Source organism: Daldinia decipiens, assembly GCF_022478715.1.
Source record: "Daldinia decipiens strain CBS 113046 unplaced genomic scaffold F4813scaffold_13, whole genome shotgun sequence".
NCBI lineage: Eukaryota > Fungi > Ascomycota > Sordariomycetes > Xylariales > Hypoxylaceae > Daldinia > Daldinia decipiens.
The window spans coordinates 149,426-169,345 of NW_026054556.1; the positions used below are offsets into that span (position 1 = coordinate 149,426).

General features: G+C 45.9%; 8 protein-coding genes and 1 non-coding gene across 9 annotated transcripts; 5 read left to right on the forward strand and 4 right to left on the reverse strand.

Moving 5' to 3' along the window:
* Nucleotides 1-430: 430 nt before the first annotated feature.
* Nucleotides 431-3,330, forward strand: F4813DRAFT_356554 (kinase-like domain-containing protein). Its single transcript, XM_049242997.1, has 2 exons — nucleotides 431-1,249; nucleotides 1,305-3,330. The coding sequence occupies exons 1-2, from the start codon at nucleotides 733-735 to the stop codon at nucleotides 2,723-2,725; spliced, it is 1,938 nt and encodes a 645-aa protein (XP_049100316.1). The 5' UTR covers nucleotides 431-732; the 3' UTR covers nucleotides 2,726-3,330.
* Nucleotides 3,331-3,475: 145 nt separating this feature from the next.
* On the forward strand, nucleotides 3,476-5,002 carry F4813DRAFT_356556 (uncharacterized protein). Its single transcript, XM_049242998.1, has one exon. It carries the CDS (start codon nucleotides 4,032-4,034, stop codon nucleotides 4,794-4,796), a length of 765 nt encoding a protein of 254 aa, XP_049100317.1. The 5' UTR covers nucleotides 3,476-4,031; the 3' UTR covers nucleotides 4,797-5,002.
* Nucleotides 5,003-5,262: 260 nt separating this feature from the next.
* On the reverse strand, nucleotides 5,263-6,863 carry F4813DRAFT_356557 (uncharacterized protein). The gene is made up of 3 exons (XM_049242999.1): nucleotides 6,265-6,863; nucleotides 5,609-6,169; nucleotides 5,263-5,552 (listed from the first exon to the last, which is right to left on the reverse strand). The coding sequence occupies exons 1-3, from the start codon at nucleotides 6,551-6,553 to the stop codon at nucleotides 5,404-5,406; spliced, it is 999 nt and encodes a 332-aa protein (XP_049100318.1). The 5' UTR covers nucleotides 6,554-6,863; the 3' UTR covers nucleotides 5,263-5,403.
* Nucleotides 6,864-7,098: 235 nt separating this feature from the next.
* On the reverse strand, nucleotides 7,099-9,137 carry F4813DRAFT_356560 (alpha/beta-hydrolase). Its single transcript, XM_049243000.1, has one exon. It carries the CDS (start codon nucleotides 8,650-8,652, stop codon nucleotides 7,477-7,479), a length of 1,176 nt encoding a protein of 391 aa, XP_049100319.1. The 5' UTR covers nucleotides 8,653-9,137; the 3' UTR covers nucleotides 7,099-7,476.
* Nucleotides 9,138-9,474: 337 nt separating this feature from the next.
* Nucleotides 9,475-12,876, forward strand: F4813DRAFT_356561 (aspartyl-tRNA synthetase). The gene has a single exon (XM_049243001.1). It carries the CDS (start codon nucleotides 9,886-9,888, stop codon nucleotides 12,622-12,624), a length of 2,739 nt encoding a protein of 912 aa, XP_049100320.1. The 5' UTR covers nucleotides 9,475-9,885; the 3' UTR covers nucleotides 12,625-12,876.
* A 486-nt stretch (nucleotides 12,877-13,362) lies between these two features.
* Nucleotides 13,363-14,928, forward strand: F4813DRAFT_388631 (polysaccharide lyase family 1 protein; the record flags this gene model as incomplete). The annotated part of the gene is made up of 6 exons (XM_049246719.1): nucleotides 13,363-13,511; nucleotides 13,567-13,711; nucleotides 13,786-13,888; nucleotides 13,950-14,209; nucleotides 14,275-14,422; nucleotides 14,474-14,928. 6 exons carry the CDS (start codon nucleotides 13,363-13,365, stop codon nucleotides 14,926-14,928), a joined length of 1,260 nt encoding a protein of 419 aa, XP_049100321.1.
* A 466-nt stretch (nucleotides 14,929-15,394) lies between these two features.
* On the forward strand, nucleotides 15,395-15,481 carry F4813DRAFT_t66. Its single transcript has one exon. It is a non-coding gene; the product is annotated as a tRNA-Tyr (tRNA).
* Nucleotides 15,482-15,701: 220 nt separating this feature from the next.
* On the reverse strand, nucleotides 15,702-17,191 carry F4813DRAFT_356565 (uncharacterized protein). Its single transcript, XM_049243002.1, has one exon. The coding sequence runs from the start codon at nucleotides 16,643-16,645 to the stop codon at nucleotides 16,253-16,255; it is 393 nt and encodes a 130-aa protein (XP_049100322.1). The 5' UTR covers nucleotides 16,646-17,191; the 3' UTR covers nucleotides 15,702-16,252.
* Nucleotides 17,192-18,438: 1,247 nt separating this feature from the next.
* Nucleotides 18,439-19,488, reverse strand: F4813DRAFT_388633 (uncharacterized protein; the record flags this gene model as incomplete). The annotated part of the gene is made up of 2 exons (XM_049246720.1): nucleotides 18,439-19,329; nucleotides 19,402-19,488. The coding sequence occupies 2 exons, from the start codon at nucleotides 19,486-19,488 to the stop codon at nucleotides 18,439-18,441; spliced, it is 978 nt and encodes a 325-aa protein (XP_049100323.1).
* Between the last annotated feature and the right edge of the window lie 432 nt (nucleotides 19,489-19,920).

The window sequence follows — 19,920 nt, forward strand, 5'->3', positions numbered from 1 at the left end:
CAAAAAACACGTCCGAGTAGTCCCTTGGCTTACAATAGCTGAGTTTCAAGTTTCTCCCGGCTTAAGTACAATTGTTTCAATAATTGTATCATTTCTACCTTAGGTACCTAAGGTAGGTATGGCATTTCCGATACGGACTCAGTTGATGATGATTGAATACAGCTCAAGAACACTGCAACTACATGGATTTGGCTGAACATATTATCTTTTGGCGATTTAACAGGTAACTAAGCTCTTGAAGGAGAGGTTATAGAACTGCAAATTGAGCTTCCAACAAACAATGCAAGAAACAAAGACTCATGTTTAATACGTTTAATAAAATCAGCAGTCTTTCCCAAGACCGGGCACTATGCGGACAAAGAACTAATTTATCCTAAACAGACGGACCGGCTCCAATAGATGTATCTGGTAGACTACCTCTATCTCGCACTCAAACTTATAGAACCGTCATCTAGGCCGTCGTCCCTATAATGAAACCCGATGCTCATATACCAAGTACGCATAGCAACAATATCAAGTAATTTACTTTCTATCTAAATTTCTTATTTGTTGTTAGGAAGTATACCCCACCTGGCGCTACCCCAAGACATCGTGAACAAAGGAAGGTTCAATTTATGTATACCTGTAACCCCAAGAAATTTATTTCACCATTCTTTCCGCAACTGCATAATCCCCCCCCCCCCCCCAATTACTAGGTCGCATCGTATTATCCATTACGTATCTTTAGGCGCCATGAAGCCCTTTCAACGATTATACCAACCTGCCGTGGAAGACACCGGGGAAGTAGAAGACAGAGAGAGGTACCGGCCGGGTGGATATCACCCAATTCATTTCAATGATAACCTGGGACACAACGAACGATTTAATGTCATCCATAAACTCGGGTGGGGTGTGAGCTCTACTGTGTGGCTATGTTTCGATAAAGAGTCTGGGTACTACAGATCAGTCAAGGTTATGACTGCAGACGAATCAGCAGAAGACTGTCCAGAACTTCGCATAATGAAAGCCTTGGGCGGTATAAGCCACCAAGAACTCCAAGATAACCATATTATTATACCGCATGAATACTTCTGGATCCAGGGGCCCAATGGTCGCCATCTTTGTCTAGTTTCGGACCTCCTTGGCCCAAGCTTATTTAGGAATTCACCTCTCGGCACCGGACTCCACACCCCGGAGATATTAACAAACTTAACGTATCAGGTCAGTAAGGGGCTACAGTATCTTCATAAGAAAGGAATTTGCCACGGAGGTAGGTACTCGATCTCTAAGAACCGGTGTATAAGAAATAATATTAACGTAATAAGACCTAAGGCCAAGCAACATACTTATGCAGTTACATCAGTATAGTTTGATGGAATTACCTGATAGTCGGCTCTATAGATACCTTGGGCCACGAGAATGTGAGACTCTTTATCCACGGAATGAGAATACTGCTTCGCATCATGGACCTAGGTACTTGGCACTGCCCGCTTCGTTAGACAAATTAGAAACGAAATGTCGAACCAGTCAAGTAGCTCTTGTCGACTTCGCCCATAGTTTTTATAACTCCAGTCTCACAAGACCTTCTCGATGGCATAGGCAGTATGCTGGACCAGAACTCTTGTTTACGAAAACCCCAAGCGGATTTCCCCAAGATATTTGGGGTTTGGCTTGTACGATTTATGAAGTTAAACTTCAAACACAACTCTTTAGTGAATATGAGGACTACAGTTCCCTGATACGCCAGATGGAATCATGGTTTGGGCCTTTGCCAGTAGAATATCGACAGACTGCAAGCGCTCATTTAGAGAGAGACAGAAAACAGCACTTGATATCGTCTAGTGGAAAGCAACCCTCGAGCAACAAAACATCAATATCTGAGGATAGATTATCCGATCTAGATCAACTGCTTTCGTTATCCCCAGATGAAGAAAAGAGAGCAAGAGATTTATTTACAGAGGGAACTAGCTGGTCAAATCCGTTACAAGCAGCATTAGGTGAAGAGCAGATATGTTATATATATGAAAGGAACGATGCAGACTATACCTCATCAGACAACACGGACACTGATTTTAGTAGTTCAGATGCTGTGGGTCGAGATTGGTCTTCAGAAGACGAAGGATCTCATGTGGACACAAATACCCAATTGGAAATTGATATCCAGGGTATCGAGAATCAAGACCTAGTGTCAGAAGATTCGGATGAGAGGAACGAAGAGTCGAATTCGCCATCGTTACCGATACCTAATATCTTTGTGGATCTAATAGGGCAATCTCGAGACGAGCAAGGCTTCCCTGAAAAGGTACCACAGGTTGAAACGAAAGAAGCGTCCCAAGAACTCCAGTCTAACGAAAATGACAACAATCAAACTAAGACTCCATCGAGTCCTAAAGAGTCCTTAGGGAAGGAAAATACTAGCGAAGACAGGCAGGAAAGAGAAGCGAAACGTCAACGCACGGACAAAAACTCAGCGGAAAAGGGGGGCGAATTAGTGAAGCGGGTAGTTCGAATGCCTAGAGCGGAAGTGCTACTGCTGTCGGATCTTCTAATGAATATGTTTAAACACGATCCGAAGGAGCGTATCGATATCGACGCTGTCGTCAATCATGAGTATTGGGGCGATAAAAGAAATCACTGGCCTGTCAAGAATGAAGACCTTGGTGAAGGAATCCCCGATCCTATATCCTCGAGGACTCGCAGCCGGGCCTCAAAGCCTCAACAACAAGCGGAGCCCGGTTCTCCATAGACAATCGCCCAGGTGCCATTAGGCCAACTTTCCGAATCATTTCTATTCCTTATTTACAAAATTCTGGGGAGAGTCCTGGTATTAGGAAGAGTGAATATCTCTGCTCTTGGGTCTAGAATTTTTGTTGGGGTTGACTGTTGGCTTAAGCGGAGGAAACGTGCATTTTTTGGAGCAGTTAGAAGTACCATAGCACCGTAGTCGTATTTCCGGATCTTCGGGTCCAACTAACTTTTTAATGTTTACCAACCCGGTGGCGCAGACAAATATCGTATCTATTTGTGTAGCACGTTTTCGTACTACACTGTTATACGAGGCTATTGGTGCCAAGGTGAGTACCTATCACAAGGCATTTTTAAGACATTCCCTAGGTAAGGCGTCGTGTTATACTACGAAAAACTCTTAAGAAAAATAATGCAATCCATCTACGCCCTGGTGGCCACCCCAGCCAGGTTTTCTGAAAGTACGACATCGAGCATCTAGGTAACTAAGGATTAGATATAGGTAGTTTCCTTAGGTTAGGCAAACACATAACAATAGCAAGCTTAAGAGAAATTAGCTTAATGAAAGTCCTAGGCCGCAACGTGATATTAAGCTAGGTAGACTTCATCCAACAAGTCTTGGCTATCGGCATACCAAGTCAGCAGAGAGGACGTTATTGAATAACAAGCCTAAAATGCACTTATGGTAACGGATAACAACAGGTCACACACGTGGTGAATTTATTAATAGGCCATGCCAAGCATAAACGGCCTTGGCGTTTGCAGCCACGTCGACGGGATAAGTGCGAGCCCAGCTGGGGGGATATAATCCGCACAGCCACGTAGAATCCGGGGCCTACGTTCAAGTCCCACTCGGCATCGTTATCGTGACCATTTGGAGGAACCCGTTGGTAAGCCGTAATCTTAACCCCATCTCCCTCGCATCTCTGCTAATCTTATTGTCTCCTCTCGACCCCATCATCGGGCCATGATGTGCAAGCTCGCACCAACCTGCGCTCAGCCGCGCTTTGCGATCAGCAGCCAAGACCCGACTATGGCTCCTTCGGAAAATCCAGCCTTGTAGAAGTTTATTTGCTGCGGGGACCAACATGACGATGCTTGTTGATCTCGTAGATATAAATCTCTGATCAGTTGTCGTTCTAAGATGACTTACCATCACCATCTCCGACACATTCTACACATTTAATAATATATTCACTATCTACCTTACTCATAATCTCTCATCACTTCTTTTTAGAAGCTCCTTACTGCTTATAAAAATACCTTCAAAGCTCTAATCTAGCTTCTTCTAATCAATAATATCAAAGATGTCGTCATTTGCCAAGACTGCCGCTTCTCTGGCCTGCCTCGCAGCGGTCACGATGGCGACTCCCCTTATGAAGCGAAGTGAATGGGACTGCCCAACGGGCAAGGTCTTCTACTCATGCTCCAACGGATACCGTGGGTGCTTCGAACAGGACCCTTGCGCTCTTCCTCCAGTTGCCACCACCTCTCTCGCCTCTCCCAGCACTACTACCACTTCCACCATCAGCTCCAGCACTTCTTTCGTTGCTGCTGCTTGCCCGACCGGGACCAAGGGTAGCATCTGGCAACCGTCTATGTACAACCTATTCCCGGAAGACCCCGACCACTCGGAGCCGTCCGTCTCTTTCATAGACATCTTTACCCAGGAGAACAGGCCACCCAAGGAACAGGCTGTTGTCTTCCGGGGCATCCCGGCCGAGGCCAAGACGTGCAACATCAACTGGGACCAAGCCGCCGAGTCGGAGCGCAACTTCACCGTCGACGGCAGCGGCTACGTCTCCCTCCTACAGCTGAACGGCTTCCCCTACGGCGAGCCCGTCTCCTCATCCAGCGTAGCCGCCTTCGAGCCTGCGGGTGCAAACGCTGTGCACGGCGACTTCACCTTCTGGGACAAGCAGACCAAGACCGCCTGGCCTCACTCCATCGGCCCCGTCAACTGCAGCGAGGAGATCTACATCCGGATCGCTCTCGACCCCCTCTCCGGCTTCGGCCACCTCTTCATGGACCAGGACAAGAAGAACGGCTTCCACATCGACTACACGTGCTAAATGAAAAGGAAGGAAATAGGGGGTGTTTGCATTACACCGGTACGGATTCGGAAAACTCACTCATTTACGATCATGCATTAGCGTTGGCGTTTTAACATGGAATTTGCATATGAATCACGCTCCTTTACCAAGATTTGGGGGGAATGCATTTATTTTTAATTCAATAATTAGTTAATATTATACGCAAAATATAGTTTTTACATTCACATAATCTCTTTCCGTATGGCCGCGTTGCATGTATGAGCCCTAGTATCTTGATACGCTCAACGACAAAGGTGACCTCGAGCAATTTAAATTCAAGTCAGCCCCTATTGTTATTATTGGAGCATGATTTTTCCCCGTTGCTAAATCAAGAGGCCCCCTAATGGTATCTAATTGATATAGTTCGAGCTTAAATAAGAGATCCTAAGAGCTGGATACATCCTATCACCACATGTTTACGTCAGTAGGTATTCACTTAGTTAACATCCTTGAGTTTTTTGTCATAAGTATTGAAAATGTTTCATCATCAATGGATATATCCTCGTTGCTTTATGTTGTCTATGTTCGTGACCCGATTCCATGCATGTATCATAATAGTACAATCTATACATTCTGTGTTTATGCCTCATGAACCCAGCGGCTTTTCACTCCCCTGTTTGCTCCGCCCTCGTAAGTCATCTAGCCAACGTTTCTTTTCAACCCTCAGGCTCCTACGCGTCCATATTATCGTGATGAACGTCCAGATGATGGTAAAAGCTAATGGTGCTCCCCAACCTAGGAACTTCATGTCAGTAAGAGGTTACGAGGGATTGGAGGATATTGCAATTCACCTATGCCATATGCTATTTCTTGGGGAATAGTCCACACGACCACCAAAGAACCGACTCCGACAATCATAGAGCCAACACCCCAAAACCAGTTCAGGCCCCTAATCAACGTTCTGAAATGTTTACTGACTTTATATCTATGTAGTATTCTTTTTCTATACGTCTTCCCCGCGCCGCCATCAACTGCCACGACATCTTCTATGAATGTCAATAGCACAGGTGGTATCGGCGCTCCCTTCGGGGTCGAGCTGACCTTGCACGTGGTGGGCATATTCATGACTTCCATCCAACCTGTAGCGAGAGCGAGAGAGCCCACCTCGATGAAGAACAAGGGCAACGGCATAGCCAACGGGCGGACTAACGGCTCATGGGGAATGGATGCGCCGATTAGAATTCCCGTCATAACCGTATAGCCTATAGATAGCGTCGTGTGTGTGAAGTCAAAGCGCCAGCGCTTGCCATCTAGCGGCCGGTACGTATCATCTTTTAGGATCAGTCGCCATGAACGATGGGCGAACTCAAGACCCGAGACGATGCCAAAGAACGAAGTAATAATTGCGAAAACTAGTTGGACGTGTAAGCTCGTTACTATGTCCCATTCATAGAAGCGCTGGGTAGAAATATAGGGAAAATAAGGCAGCTGAGTAGAGGATACTTACGAATACCATGTCTCAGCGTCGTATAGTACCATAGCGGATAGAACAGAACAATCGGCAAGATGCTTCCTTCAAGGACTAAAAGCCCTCCAACTAAGAAGAGCTTCTTCTTGTGCTCTAAGATCTGATAGTTAAGTCGCGGTAGGCCGGGCAGCTCCTCGCTTTGATCCTTGCTCGCGGTCGCAGACGAAGCGGATGAATCCGGAGGCTCGTCCGGACCGGACAACGCTGGAGGCGGGTCTAAATCAACATTCCCGGTTTCCAAGTCATTGCTAGCCATATTACGACTCATCAGTTACCGAAATCCGGAGAAGCGACAATAGGGGTTGGTTGTTAGGTTATTAGGTTCTTATGTCTGTAGCCGAACTGACACAACCATTTGATCATTTACTAGTGAATAGAGTCCCATTTCTGGAGAATTTTGAATTGCAGCATGATGTTGATGGGGTTGGGGTGTAGACATTGTATTATCGATCGATCTCAAAAAAACGATATTAAGACTGACGAAAGCCCAGAGGTCAGCGATGACGTTGTTGATTCTGAGCCTCTGGGCAGGGATAATCCTTCAGGACCTTTGAACTGACCAGTCCTAAAGATAAACTCCGACTGGGCTTGGCTGCAACCCGGTACGAAGTATAATATGCATAATTAGGAATATATACATGCAATTAAGGAGAAGATCTAAAGGTATAGATGTGCAACAAAAGCATCTATTGGCTTACGGGTTTACCCCTGTACTGCATGAGTAGCGCTAGGTTAGGTAGGTACATAGCCAAGGTAGCCTTAAAACCCTAGCGCTGCCCCACACCTAAAGCTACGGGATGACGTCTTTAGACCCTTAGGATTTGGCCCGTTACGACCGATTTCAAGATATCTTGTCTTGGATCTGACATTGCACACCTTCATGATTTCATGCATCGATTTGGTGGCCATTCAAATGCTCGTTTTAATTTATCACATTTTATAGGGTTATTCTATATAGTTACAATAGACAATAGATATGGTTTGTTATATTACGAGAATTAGTACCTTGCAGGCAGTCTTCGCGTACAATAATGAATGACGATTCATTACAGTAGGGTATCTAGGTAGGTAGCTTAGTAACCTAGAGTTAAGCATCGTTCGTCAATAATATTGATAGTATACTTGCCCATCAGCTTCTTAATGGCTCGTTGAAACCAGGTGGTATGTAAAATCTCGAGACAATCCGCTTCTTCAGCCTGTGCTGCTCCCATCCTTAGGTTTAGGCTGCAGTAAAGGGGGTAGTTTTAAGGGAAGACCAAGGATCGAATGCGCCTGATCCTCTTCAAATATGTTCTTGAGCTTGCGACAGCATTCACCATATAGCTTCTCCGATTTCTCTGGGGGTTTCATTGGGTTTGGTCCTTTATCCCATCCATGTGCTACGCCGGGTATCATAGTGTAAAAGACGTTCTTCGAGATGGGCGGCTTCTGCAGCCGCTGAGCAAACTCTTCGCCTTCGTGTAGCAGCATGTCCCATTCGCACGTATAGAATATTACATTATGAGGCAGGCCTTCGATAAGCATCTCGTCCGACGCTTTCGAGGGTGATAGACATGGATCAGCAAGGTCTAATTCGGGAGGAAATAGATACGACGCGTCAAATAGATTTGTCAAGGTCGGCGGGAGAGTGGCTTCGGGACGGAGTGCAGACGCTCGGCGTTCGGCACGAGTCAGTGTATAGTCGGTGATTGGATACCAGGTTGCGACAGCGAGAATACGATACTCGGGAAGTTCTATAGTTTTTCCATGTTCGAACAAACGGATCGGCGCCGTGAGGGCGATGTTGCCGCCTGCTGAAAACCCCGATGTTGCTATCCTATTGCTATCGAGTCGAAGCTTCGCTGCATTATTGATGATATATAATAATGCGTCTGCTCCGTCATCAACGGCGGTAGGGAATGGGAATTCTGGCGCTAATCGGTATTCTACTGAGACGAAAACCGCATGACATTTCTCGAGTACGAAGCGAGCGAATCTTGCGTCGTCCGATGCGCTACCCAACGTGAACCCTCCTCCATGATAATTTACAACGACTGGCCATTTGTCGCTCTTTGGATCCTTGTTGTAACCTTCGGGTAGATAGAATTGGAGATTAAATTGGCCTTTCGTGGTTGATATGGTAGAAGGAATAGACTTGACGAAGTCTGGACTCGGTGGTCGCGGAGAGGCGAGGAAGTGTAAACTCATTCCAATGCATTGTAAAGACCTCCACCAGCCGGCGGTAACCCGGAGAGAGAAGCGTGAGGGCGGAGCTCCTGTCTTATCCTTTGCTTTGCGCGGTTTCTTATTGGGAGGCAACGGAACTTCAGGCAACTTTTCTTCCCGATTATTGATCGAGGGAACGGGTATCCCTTCAACCGTTTGCATTTTGGAGGGTATAGAATAGGCCGTGTAAGAGTCAAGTATCTAACCTAGTAATATGTCTCTAACAATATTTCAAGATTTATTTAATTATATGCTTGTCATACGAAGAAGAATGCAGTAAAGGTAAGGTAAGGTAGATAGTTAGACAGGGGTCGACGGTAATTCAAATCTGATACGATATCGAATTTAGGTGCGATGGTAGAAGTCTTCAGCTACAAGTTAGCTAAAACAATATAACTATCGGGATTTGCATAAACGAATAAACAAACGAATAAATAATTCATGATACAGTAACAGTATTTCGGAATGCACCGTCTTGCCAATATGACGTTTGCTGCTTGGGGCCTTGACCCTTGACTCTTGACCCTTGCCCGGACCTTAGTAGGTACCTACCTAATGTACCTGATCTGTCAGTGTATTTAATCTGTGGCACGTATGTGGCAAGTCTGCAAATACATAGTAGACGCCACGAGACGGGCAATTCTACCTCGGCATGACTTTTAACCAGAAGTTTCTGTTAAATGGACAAGATCGAATTGTCGAATCCGAATATTTGGTGTCATGATATCATAGATCCATAAGAGCACCGTGAACTTAGATCACTAATGGCGCCTTTGCTGGCACCAACCCCTGCACTAATGCGCCTACAAATAGCAAAATCGCCAAATAGGGATAGATGTAGAGGGTGACACGAAATTTAATTGGCTATGTAGGACCGGTCTATTTCCTCCGGGTGGAGACTCCGAGGTAGTTGATTTCGTCACAGATACAAAGTCGGGCATAGGCAAAGTTGGGAATTTCATGTGTATTTTCAGCAACGTCCATAGCGGCAAAAAATATTAAAAAAAAAAAAAAAAACATTACCATAACATGCCCGTACCTTAATTCACATGGCCATCCATGCCAAATTCTAGATAGCAACCCCTAGAAGAATCTATCAGAATCTACCAAGTAGCCTAGGCCAGAGGTCAGCAGCAATAGACCGTCTAACTATCAACCAGGTTTCTGCCAAGAATTTTGTTATATACTTGCCAGAGACCATTGCTTCTCAAGTAGCACACCCAACAGATTCCCCGTTGGCTCTAACAATCTACTGTGTACTACCGACCTCGTCATATATTCTTTTCTTCTCCAAGTGCTGTCTTATAGGCAGTGCTACTTCTCTTCTCCACGACAACCAGTCCCATACCCTCGTCAAGAAACTTCCCCACAGAGATACCCAACCGTAATAACGATATGCCTTCAATTAGGATGAAAAACCCTCTTCTCCTACTGAATAGGGTTATTGGGCATTCGTCGGCCAAGAATCACATCACTAAAATCCATCTCGGTGACACAGATGCATTAAATGAAGAAGCGGATAAGAAGCACTTAAGAGCCTTGTACGAGAAACGAGCCAAGAAAGAGTTACAAGAAGAAAATCGGCGATCACTACAACAAAAGCGTAAGGAGGAAGAGCTGGCGGCATTGTCTAGTGAGCCACCAGAGTTACAATCAAGCTATGGCACACTCACCGAAGAGGGCATGCCGCCTTCTTTTCTACTCGAGAACTTGTCAACCGACCATATTGGGCAGACTATCAGCTTCAATGCCCGCCTTCACCATGTGCGATCCGTAAGTGCGAAATTGGCTTTCATATTACTACGCCAACAGGCCGATACCGTTCAAGGTGTTCTACAAGTTCGAGAAGGAGTTGTGTCCGAGAAGTTCGTACGATGGGCCGAGCATCTTAATACCGAGTCTGTAGTACACGTTCGAGGTACTGTACGCGAACCACCGGAGCAGATTAAAACCTGCAGTGTACATAATCTCGAGATCCTCGTCGATAGCATGCACGTAGTTGTGCCAGTCGAGGATCCTATACCCATTGATGTCTACAACATGGAGCAGGTGGAGGAAGATGACAACAGCCACGAGAAGCAGTTGGCAGTCTCAAATCGTGTCCGCGTTGCAAACCGACTAGTTTTCCTCCGTACACCAGTGATGCAGAGCGTCTTTCGCATCCGATCAGGCATTTGCAATATATTCCGATCTTCTCTAGAGGAACAAGGGTTCATTGAGATCCAAACCCCTAAACTTCAACCAGCCGCGACTGAGTCTGGTGCGGAAGTCTTCAGGGTTAACTACTTTGGAAGAACCGCATTCTTGGCGCAGAGTCCGCAATTGGCGAAACAGGCGGCAATTTCCGCTGATTTTGGCCGTGTCTTCGAGATTGGGCCTGTTTTTCGAGCTGAAGATAGCAATACCCACCGACATCTGACAGAGTATACCGGTTTAGATTTGGAAATGACCATTCAAAAGGACTATCACGAAGCGATGGATGTAATTGATGAGATGTTGAAGGCTATCTTCAAAGGTGTTTACTCACGGTATCGCAAAGAGCTTGAGAATATCAAGACGAGGTTTCCCCATGAGGATCTAGTCTGGCTGGACCAGACACCTCGTCTTCCATTCAAAGAGGGTGTCCAATTACTAAATTCGGCTGGGTGGACGGATGATGATGGAAAGCCAGCTTCTGAGAACGAGGATCTCGGAACTCGTGCAGAGATCCGACTTGGTCAGTTGGTCAAGGAGAAATATGGAACTGACTACTTCATTCTCGACAAATTTCCAGCATCGGCACGGCCATTCTATACGCATTTGGACCCGAACGACGAGACAGTAACCAACTCGTTCGACATATTCCTTCGTGGTCAAGAAATTACAACAGGAGGTCAAAGAATCAACAACCCAAGAATCTTAGCTGAGAGGATGAAAAAAGCCGGAGTAGATCCAGAGGGGATGGAAGAATACATGCAGGCCTTCGAATGGGGTGCGCCACCGCACGCGGGGTGTGGTATCGGTCTCGAGCGCGTATTATTCTTGTTGTTGAATCTGGGAGACGTCCGGAACGCCACCTTATTCCCAAGAGATCCGAAATCCCTTCCTGCGAAGAGACATGATCAAAACGGCAAGGTCCCGTTCCCTGAGGCCGATACCATCCGATACGCATTCGAAGGAGAGCACGACCACGTCCATCTACCTGATTTGGACAAGCTTATCGTCAACTATGGTGATGCCACGAACACTTCCTGGCTTGACGAAAGATACAAGGTCTGGCGGGATTTAGATACCGGAGCAGCTGTTGGGTACGCCGAAGAGAACGGATACGCAATGATAATGGGTAACCCACTTTGCGATTCGCGTCAGTATCCTATCGTCATTAGCTCTTTTCTCAAATACTTGAAGAAAAGCGAGGATCTACGGCCTATCTGGATCCTGGTCTCCGCACAGGTCGAAGAGATCCTTGGCGCGAAGCTCGGATGGAGGACACTAACATGTGTGGCCGAAGAGCGCGTGGATATGGAAAATGTAGGCAAGGTGGCCAAGAAGGAGCGCCAGGCCCAGAAAGCTGAGATTAAGATACACGAAACAACACTCGGTCAGCCGGTCCCTGACGACGTAAGGGAAAAGTGCGACAAGCGCATTGTCGATTGGAAGGAGAGCCGTAAAGGCCGAAAGCAGGTCCATATTACCGAAGTCCAACCTTGGATATCGATGGCGCACCGGCGCTATGTGTGGGCCGAAGACAAGACTGGCGAAATCGTCGGCCTTGTCATCTTGCATCGCCTCTCCCCCGAGCACGGATACCAAATCAAGTTTGCGCTTGACTTCCCCGGCTCGCCATCCGGCAGCATCGAGGCGCTCATCTCCCACGCCATCCAAAGTTTAACAGCCACAGGGGTTAGCAGTGTCACTTTCGGTGCTGGTGCCATGGATGAGCTTCTCATCGGGAGCAACCTGAACGGCATCAAAGCCAAGCTCCTGAGCCGTACATATAAGACAGTCGCGCAGCAACTAAAACTAGTGGCGAAGAGCGAATTCAGAGAAAAGTTCGGCGTGAAGCACGACCCGGTTTACATCTGTTACCCATTCATGGGCCTGGGAGTTTCCGGCGCTAGGACACTGATTAAGTTCTTCGAGGACGAGATGTAAAGGCGATGATAGTTTGCAATCGCGAGATTTAGGTACTTTTGCTGCTTTTCTTTGTTATTATGACATGGCACGGCTTGGCGCGGAGACATTTTCAATTCGGTACCAGGGTAGATGATCTGGATGCACTTCATGAGTATTTTCTTAATGATGGTAGATACCCACCGTGGACAATATATTGGGCGGCTTAATGATAGAAAAGAAGTATAATAAAGAAGACCCATAATTCAATGACTCGAAAGTTAATCATTGCCATGACTTCTGTTTTAATGAGGGCTATAACACCTCAACGAGACGGTGAAGATGTCGTACGGAGATGGACAGGTCTATAGCGTGGCCTAAGTGGAGATTCTTCGAAACAGAAGTCGACTTATTAGAGAGATCTTAAGCTGCTACATGGTTGTTTTTCTTGCGCTTAGCTCTGGTGGCTTCGCCCTTCAATTCCGTATAAGTGGTGTACAAGTTTAGCCTACACCGAAGCCAGGGTCCGCTCAATGCATGAGATTCACCCCGGCCGTTCTACCCAATCCTGACAGCGGCACCGTCCTAACATGCCATGGCGGCGGGTTAATCCCCGCGTCTCTTTAATAGGGGCCGGGAAATTTATAAGCGAAGGAGTAACTGCTCGGCGTATCGGGTTAAGTACCTACCTAACATGAACTACCCAATATCCCCTATGTTGTAAGTAGGTATTCTCAAGGTGATCTTCTCAAGTAGTGAGATACTAGGTCGTTTGCAGCTATGAGCGTCCTCAGATTTGTAACTATAGCCTGCCTGGCTACCCTCATTCCGAACGTCTCGGCACTCCTCGCGTTTCCTGGGGCTGAAGGGTTTGGTCGAAACGCGGTTGGTGGTAGAACGGGATCGGTATATCATGTCACAAACTTGAAGTAAGTGATTGCGCATATCTACCTTGAATTCAGTATTCTCATACAAGGTGATTAGCGACTCTGGGGAAGGATCCTTCCGCGATGCCGTGTCGAAGTCAAATCGCATTGTCGTCTTCGACGTTGGCGGAACTATTAATATCACTGAGCGGGTTGTGGTTTCGAAAAATATTTATATTGCTGGCCAGACAGCCCTAGGCAATGTAAGTTCTCGAAATATCCATCCGCTAAAGATATATAGAGTATATTCCATCCCGTATACTAATGGTTCTGTAAGGGAATTACGATCTATGGCAATGGCATATCGTTCTCCAATGCTAACGACGCCATCGTGCGTTATATCCGATTCCGCATGGGCAAAAGCGGTGATTCTGGCAAAGGTGCTCTTCCGCCCCATAAGGATAGTTCAGAATCAAGCCATTGACTAAAACTCATCAATAGACGGGATTACTATTGCTGATGGTAGCAACATGATCTTCGACCATGTGTCAGTCACCTGGGGTCGGGACGAGACCTTTTCTATCAACGGAGCTGTGCACAACGTAACGGTACAGAACACGATCATCGGCCAGGGCCTAGAAACCCACTCGTGCGGTGGACTGATGCAGTCGGACTTTGGTATTAGTCTCTTCAGAAACCTGTACATCGACAACAAGACGAGAAACCCTAAGGTCAAGGGCATAAACGACTTTCAGAACAACGTGAGCTTCACCAAGTGTGCCATTGGGTGCTCGATAGACATACCAGTTACTAAACAACTCACCAGGTCATTTACAACTGGGGAGGAGGTGGTGCTTACATCGCTGGCGACAGTGGCGGTCAGAGCTATGCCAACATCATCAACAACTATTTTATCTCCGGGCCCAGCACGAGCGTATCCGCATTCACGCGAGGAAACGCCAATTTCCACAGCTGTAAGTGTAGTAGCCGATGTCATGCTTCCAAGTAAATGCTCACCTTGTTAGACGTATTGGAGAATTACTACGACAGCAATAAAGACGGGACGCTCAATGGGTCTCCCCTCTGCGTCGAGACCAGCTGTTACAGCGACATGGATATCCAAAAGACGCAGTTTGACTATCCAGGGCCGGGACGTCTGATGGCAGCGCCCGATGCCCTAACCTACGTCCTCGGCAACGTCGGTGCTAATTTCCCTGGGCGCGATGGGATCGACAAAGGTCTCGTGGCGGAAGTGCAGAGCTTTGGCAAAAAGGGCGAGCTGATCAGCGCTGAGGACGCGGGCTCTCTGGATAACTCGGAAGGAAACGCGCCGACGGACACGGACGGAGACGGGATTCCGGACGCGTACGAGGACGCACATGGGTTGAATTCTCGAGATGCAAGCGACGCGATGAAGATTAGTAGTTCTGGGTATGCGAACATTGAAGTGTATCTTAACTCTCTCATCCCCTCTTCATAAAGGGCAAAAAAAAGAGCAACATGTCAATTAGAAATTTGAAGTAGCAATTTTCATATGACAGGAATCTTGACGAAAGCCATTGAAGTTTATAGCCATGAACCCGAGGCCATTGTTGCATCGATATTTTCCTAGGTGAGGTCACTCCATGAATTGAGAATTTATCACTAGAACTCATATCCTTCGTGTATTTCAATCTCTCATGCAGCCGAGAAAACAATTAACTACATTTCAATCGATTGCTTCATTATTGATTACCTAAGGTACATATTTGAGTACCTCATTAAAAAAAAGTTAGGTACGCACGAGCCATATCTGCCATTTCACTATTCCTGATTTGGCAAAGAACGAACATTTCCCCGCACATTTTGCGGTGAAATATAAGTCATTGTAAAATCCATCGACATCACAGCAACTTTCCCTCGGAAGGAAGCCCACTTCCTTCCGTGTACTTGCAAAAACACGCCCCCCCTTGGTGGTGTAGTTGGTTATCGCGTTCGGCTGTAATTGATAAATTGTTACCGAAATGTCGCCGGTTCGATTCCGGCCCGAGGGATCATAATTTTTTGCCTTTTCTTCTTACTGTTTGTTACTTTTTTCACTTCCCCTCATCATCTGGTCTGTATTTATGTTACAAGGAGATATCCTAAGCCATTTATTTCTATTCTTTCCTTGAACTATTCACTTGGGTATTGACAATTTTTCTAGAACACGTATATAATAGGCAAATATTTCATACATGGGAGGAAATTCTAGAGTTCCAAGTAGTATAACTGAGACAATGCGAAAGCAGCAAGGCTTTGTTCGGTAAAGACTGAAAGCACAGCATCGGGAAATTGGATAGGGAACCAACACAAGTAGACGATATTCCTAATAGACGACATGGTACTGCTAATAACTACTACGATCTTTTATGAGCCTTCATTACTTCACGGATTGGTATCAATTTCTAGTGATATAGAGGCTTGAGACTGAAAATGGTATTAAGCGACTGTCCTAAAAGTGCATCCCACTCGTCCGGCCCAGCCAAGATTATCTTCAAAATTGCTACGAAGTCGTTGGCATTAATTCCAATCTTTGGTATCCATCCAATTCCAACACGCTTTCACACCTTTGTTTTATTGCAGACGTCCTAGTCCCTCAATCTTTACCCAAGGGATCCACCCTAACCCCTATAGACCGAGCCCCATGAATAACCCGAATCTCATTATCATTATCAAGCAAATACCTAGGTTAGAGCCTATACCCTTTAGCAGGCCCATCTCATATATCCAAGCCGTAGATCGCATCAAGACAGATGCTTGGTATAGCCTCATCATTATTCACCTCACGTCCTTCCCTGTGTACTCGAGCTCATCGGACCGTGGTAAGTCGTCAGGTCTTCGGTCTTCTGGCCATTCTTTCGATCATACTTTTCTGTAGGCGAGTTCCCAATGTCTTTGAAAGTCTCTTTAATTCGTTGGCGCATCGACCGCTTTTGCTTGGCATCGCCGTGACTCTTTTCCTTGTCGTACGAATATGTGGTAGACTCTGAGTAAGTTGAGGCCGATGAGGGTTTGACGTCTGACTGTGCTTTTGTTTGTGTTTGTGTTTTCGAAGGTTGGAAATGGGCTGACTGTCTCTTGTTGTCTTGGTGATGTGGCCAGATGAGTTCTGGGTTCGTCATCGCCAAAGACATCGAGACAGCTGCCGCTGATGTTCGGTAGCAATCTTGGCACATTGTAAGGATGCAAGGTTTTTTCGCTGCAGGCTTATAATGCAGGCAATGGGATAGTTGGTATTGAAGTCTTCTATGATCTATTGAATAGCTGTTAAACTGTTTCCTGATAGTATAAGGATGATAGTAATATTGATGAAGGATAAATACACCAACTAGCCTTAGAAGAAATGCATCGATTTTATAAGAGGGTTCACTATGCCGATGTGACTAATACGCAACTGCTATAGACAGAACGGGGGCTAGTGACGACGCAGCTTAGGCTTGATCATGCAGGCAGACTACTACGAGGCTACACAAACGATTCACGTTCATCTGGTTGGTCAGAAACAGTTCGTCTTAGCGATGCTTGGCAACAAGCAACAGGTAATAATACGCTTATACGCCCATCAGACGTAAGCTACCATCGAACAAGCCACAAATGCAGGATGGGAAGATGACTCTTACGGTGTAATGCTACCTAGATAGGTACATTTCATAGTTGCCTTATGCTTAGCTATAGTAACACTCCGGCCTGATTATTGGGTAACAGTTCTATCACGTTGATATCATAGGCGTATCAAGCAAACAAAGGCTACGAATCTCTCTTTGTATTGACGCGTCCAATCATTAGGCTGCCAAATAATTATTGTTAAGTCCCAATTGAACCATCATCAGATCCTGGGCACCCGATCTAAATCCTTGCTTAGTATGTCCTGCGAGATCGGATTCATTTTTTGGCTTTTCTTCCCGGTGACTCATGCTAATATACGCATGCAAGTATCAGCCAGACACGCTATACCCCGGCCCGCTGCCGGCACCAACCGAGAATTAAATGGGTCTCCGGAGCACCGTCTCTTAACTACCTATCTATATCACTAATCTGATGCGTGAAAGCGTGTCGTCTGGAACTCCCTCATCTTAGTTACCTCAGCTTGTAATATTTGTATACCGGTTTCTATTTGCGGTGAATATTCACAACTTGACTCATAGCCTTTAGTTGTTACATGTAACACAGAGCATCAGCAGGTAAGGCGTTTTTGTTTGTAATCATATGATGACACATCGAAGACAAGTCAACCGGACGACATATCAAATAGTACCTAATGTCATGAATACTGCGATAATATAAAAGACATAAAGTGTGCATGGGGCTTTAGATCGGAGGGGTAGTTCAATTAGGTGCTCAATACTCTAATCAAAATGTCTCCTTGGAATCACACGCTATCCTAAATCGGTTGTTATGCATTTTTAATTCAATGTTGGAGCAGATTATCCCTATACTTATCAATTTAGTAGGGATTGCCCTTACGTTGTTTCTATTTATACAAAGTCTATTATAGTAAAGATCTCACTAACTAGTCAAATCAACCAACCCCTGGGCTTTATCCACCAATATACATACATACATTGCACCGTATCCGCCCCACCTAGGTATTTACCGGTAAACATGAATGAGCCCCGGATCCCCATGAGCCTCTATATAAACATCAACAAAATATCGTAGCCAGACATACATAGTACATTTCACTGTACGCAATTCTTACAGGGAAGAAATGAATTCATCGCATCGACATCTGCTCCGGGCTTGCTATGCATGGTAGAAATCGAGGGAGTCTAACATGTAAGGCCTAACATGTCTGCTTCCTCAAAGTCAGTTGGCAAACACAATACACCAATAACCTTGTGTACCAGCCTGTCCAAATCAAAGAAAACGCTGGGCCCTCACTCCCATACGCCAACCCTTATATACTGACGTACCAAGACCAAATCTAATCCCAGCTCTGATGCTCGTCTTTATCCTAATCCCGACCCTTCTATTCTTGGTTTTCCTCATCCTGATCTCTATCATCGCTATCGTCAATATCCGCGGTGATCAAACGCTTAGCAGCCTGTTGTACCGTCTTAGTTCTGTTGTCCGGGGACTCATGCAGTTCATTAAACCGCTCAACCAGCACTGACAGCAGACTACACATAGCATCTTCGTTGCCGTACTCAAACCTATGGAGTTCGGTCATTCCGACACTAGCGATATCAATGGTCATAGATACCCATTCGCTGCCTCCCATGAAGTGAGCCCATGCATACCATGATCCATGTCGGAGAACGCATTCCTCGAAGACGGTAATACGCTCGTCAAAAACAGGATCTGAGAGGATCCAATCTTCGCGGGACTTGACAAAGCATGATCCCATCATATTTATCAGATAGTAAATCATGATACAATCCTGTTTGGATAAGTTGCGGATATATTCCTTTTGCGCAGGACGTGCGGGATAGTTCGTGTACGGATCTTTCTCACGAAAGCCCTGTTCTAGCTCACGCCCACCCCACCATTTCATGAATTGGTGCCCATACCATTGTGCCTCAGGCGTTCCGCAAGGTACATTGGCTGCGATATCTGCAATATAGTCGCATTGTGCAAATGCACGGTACAGGAATGCACATAGGCGTTCTTGCTGAGGATTGGTGAGTTCTCCTAGGCCCGGTGGTGACCCAATATTGAAGTGGGGAGAGGCAGTGAGAATCTCTTTGACTCGGGATCTTCGATTCTCCAACTCTAGAAGCATTTGAAAGCTTCCATGCTTAATTGGGCGTCGAAGATATAGCTCTGAAGAGAGCACATCACCAGGAGGCGGAACAGGGAATTCTGCCAGACGTAATTGCGATAATGAACGCTGATACGTCTTGAGGAGCATGTTGTTCTCCTGTATTATGGATTAGTTGGTTGTTGAGATATAAACGATTTAGATTTACAAGGAGGTCGGAAAGATACTTACCCTGCTTGTCTCGCAAAGCTTGAATAGAGACTTGGCGTCTAAATTCTGCGCGATCTCAAGGATCAGATCCCGTGAGAAACTAGCCATGTTGGAATGGTGAATGATCTGCGCCAGGAGAAGACAAGAGCTCTGTATACAAGGTAACGGAGGCGACGCTGTAAAGGCTAACTGCTCGAGGAATGAATGGAAATAGTAATATGTGTGCTAAAGTTGCAAGAAAAGTACTATTTTCCAAACCATAACTTGATGTTAATGATTGTCAGTGATTGTCAACGACTTTCAAGGTTATGTGATGGTATCGTTGATATTTGATATGAATGAGTCTGTTCCTTTATGTGCGGCGCTGAACACCCGGACACCTTGATGGGCAAGCTATTTTTGCAATTAACTCTTCTGACGTACCTGACCAAAGAAATAGCCATCAAGGTTTGCATTGAGTCGGTTGCTACTGCCATTGTCCTATATATCCGTCTCTAAGACCGTAACCCTCGTGAAAAAGTCACTTAGTCACTCACGAAC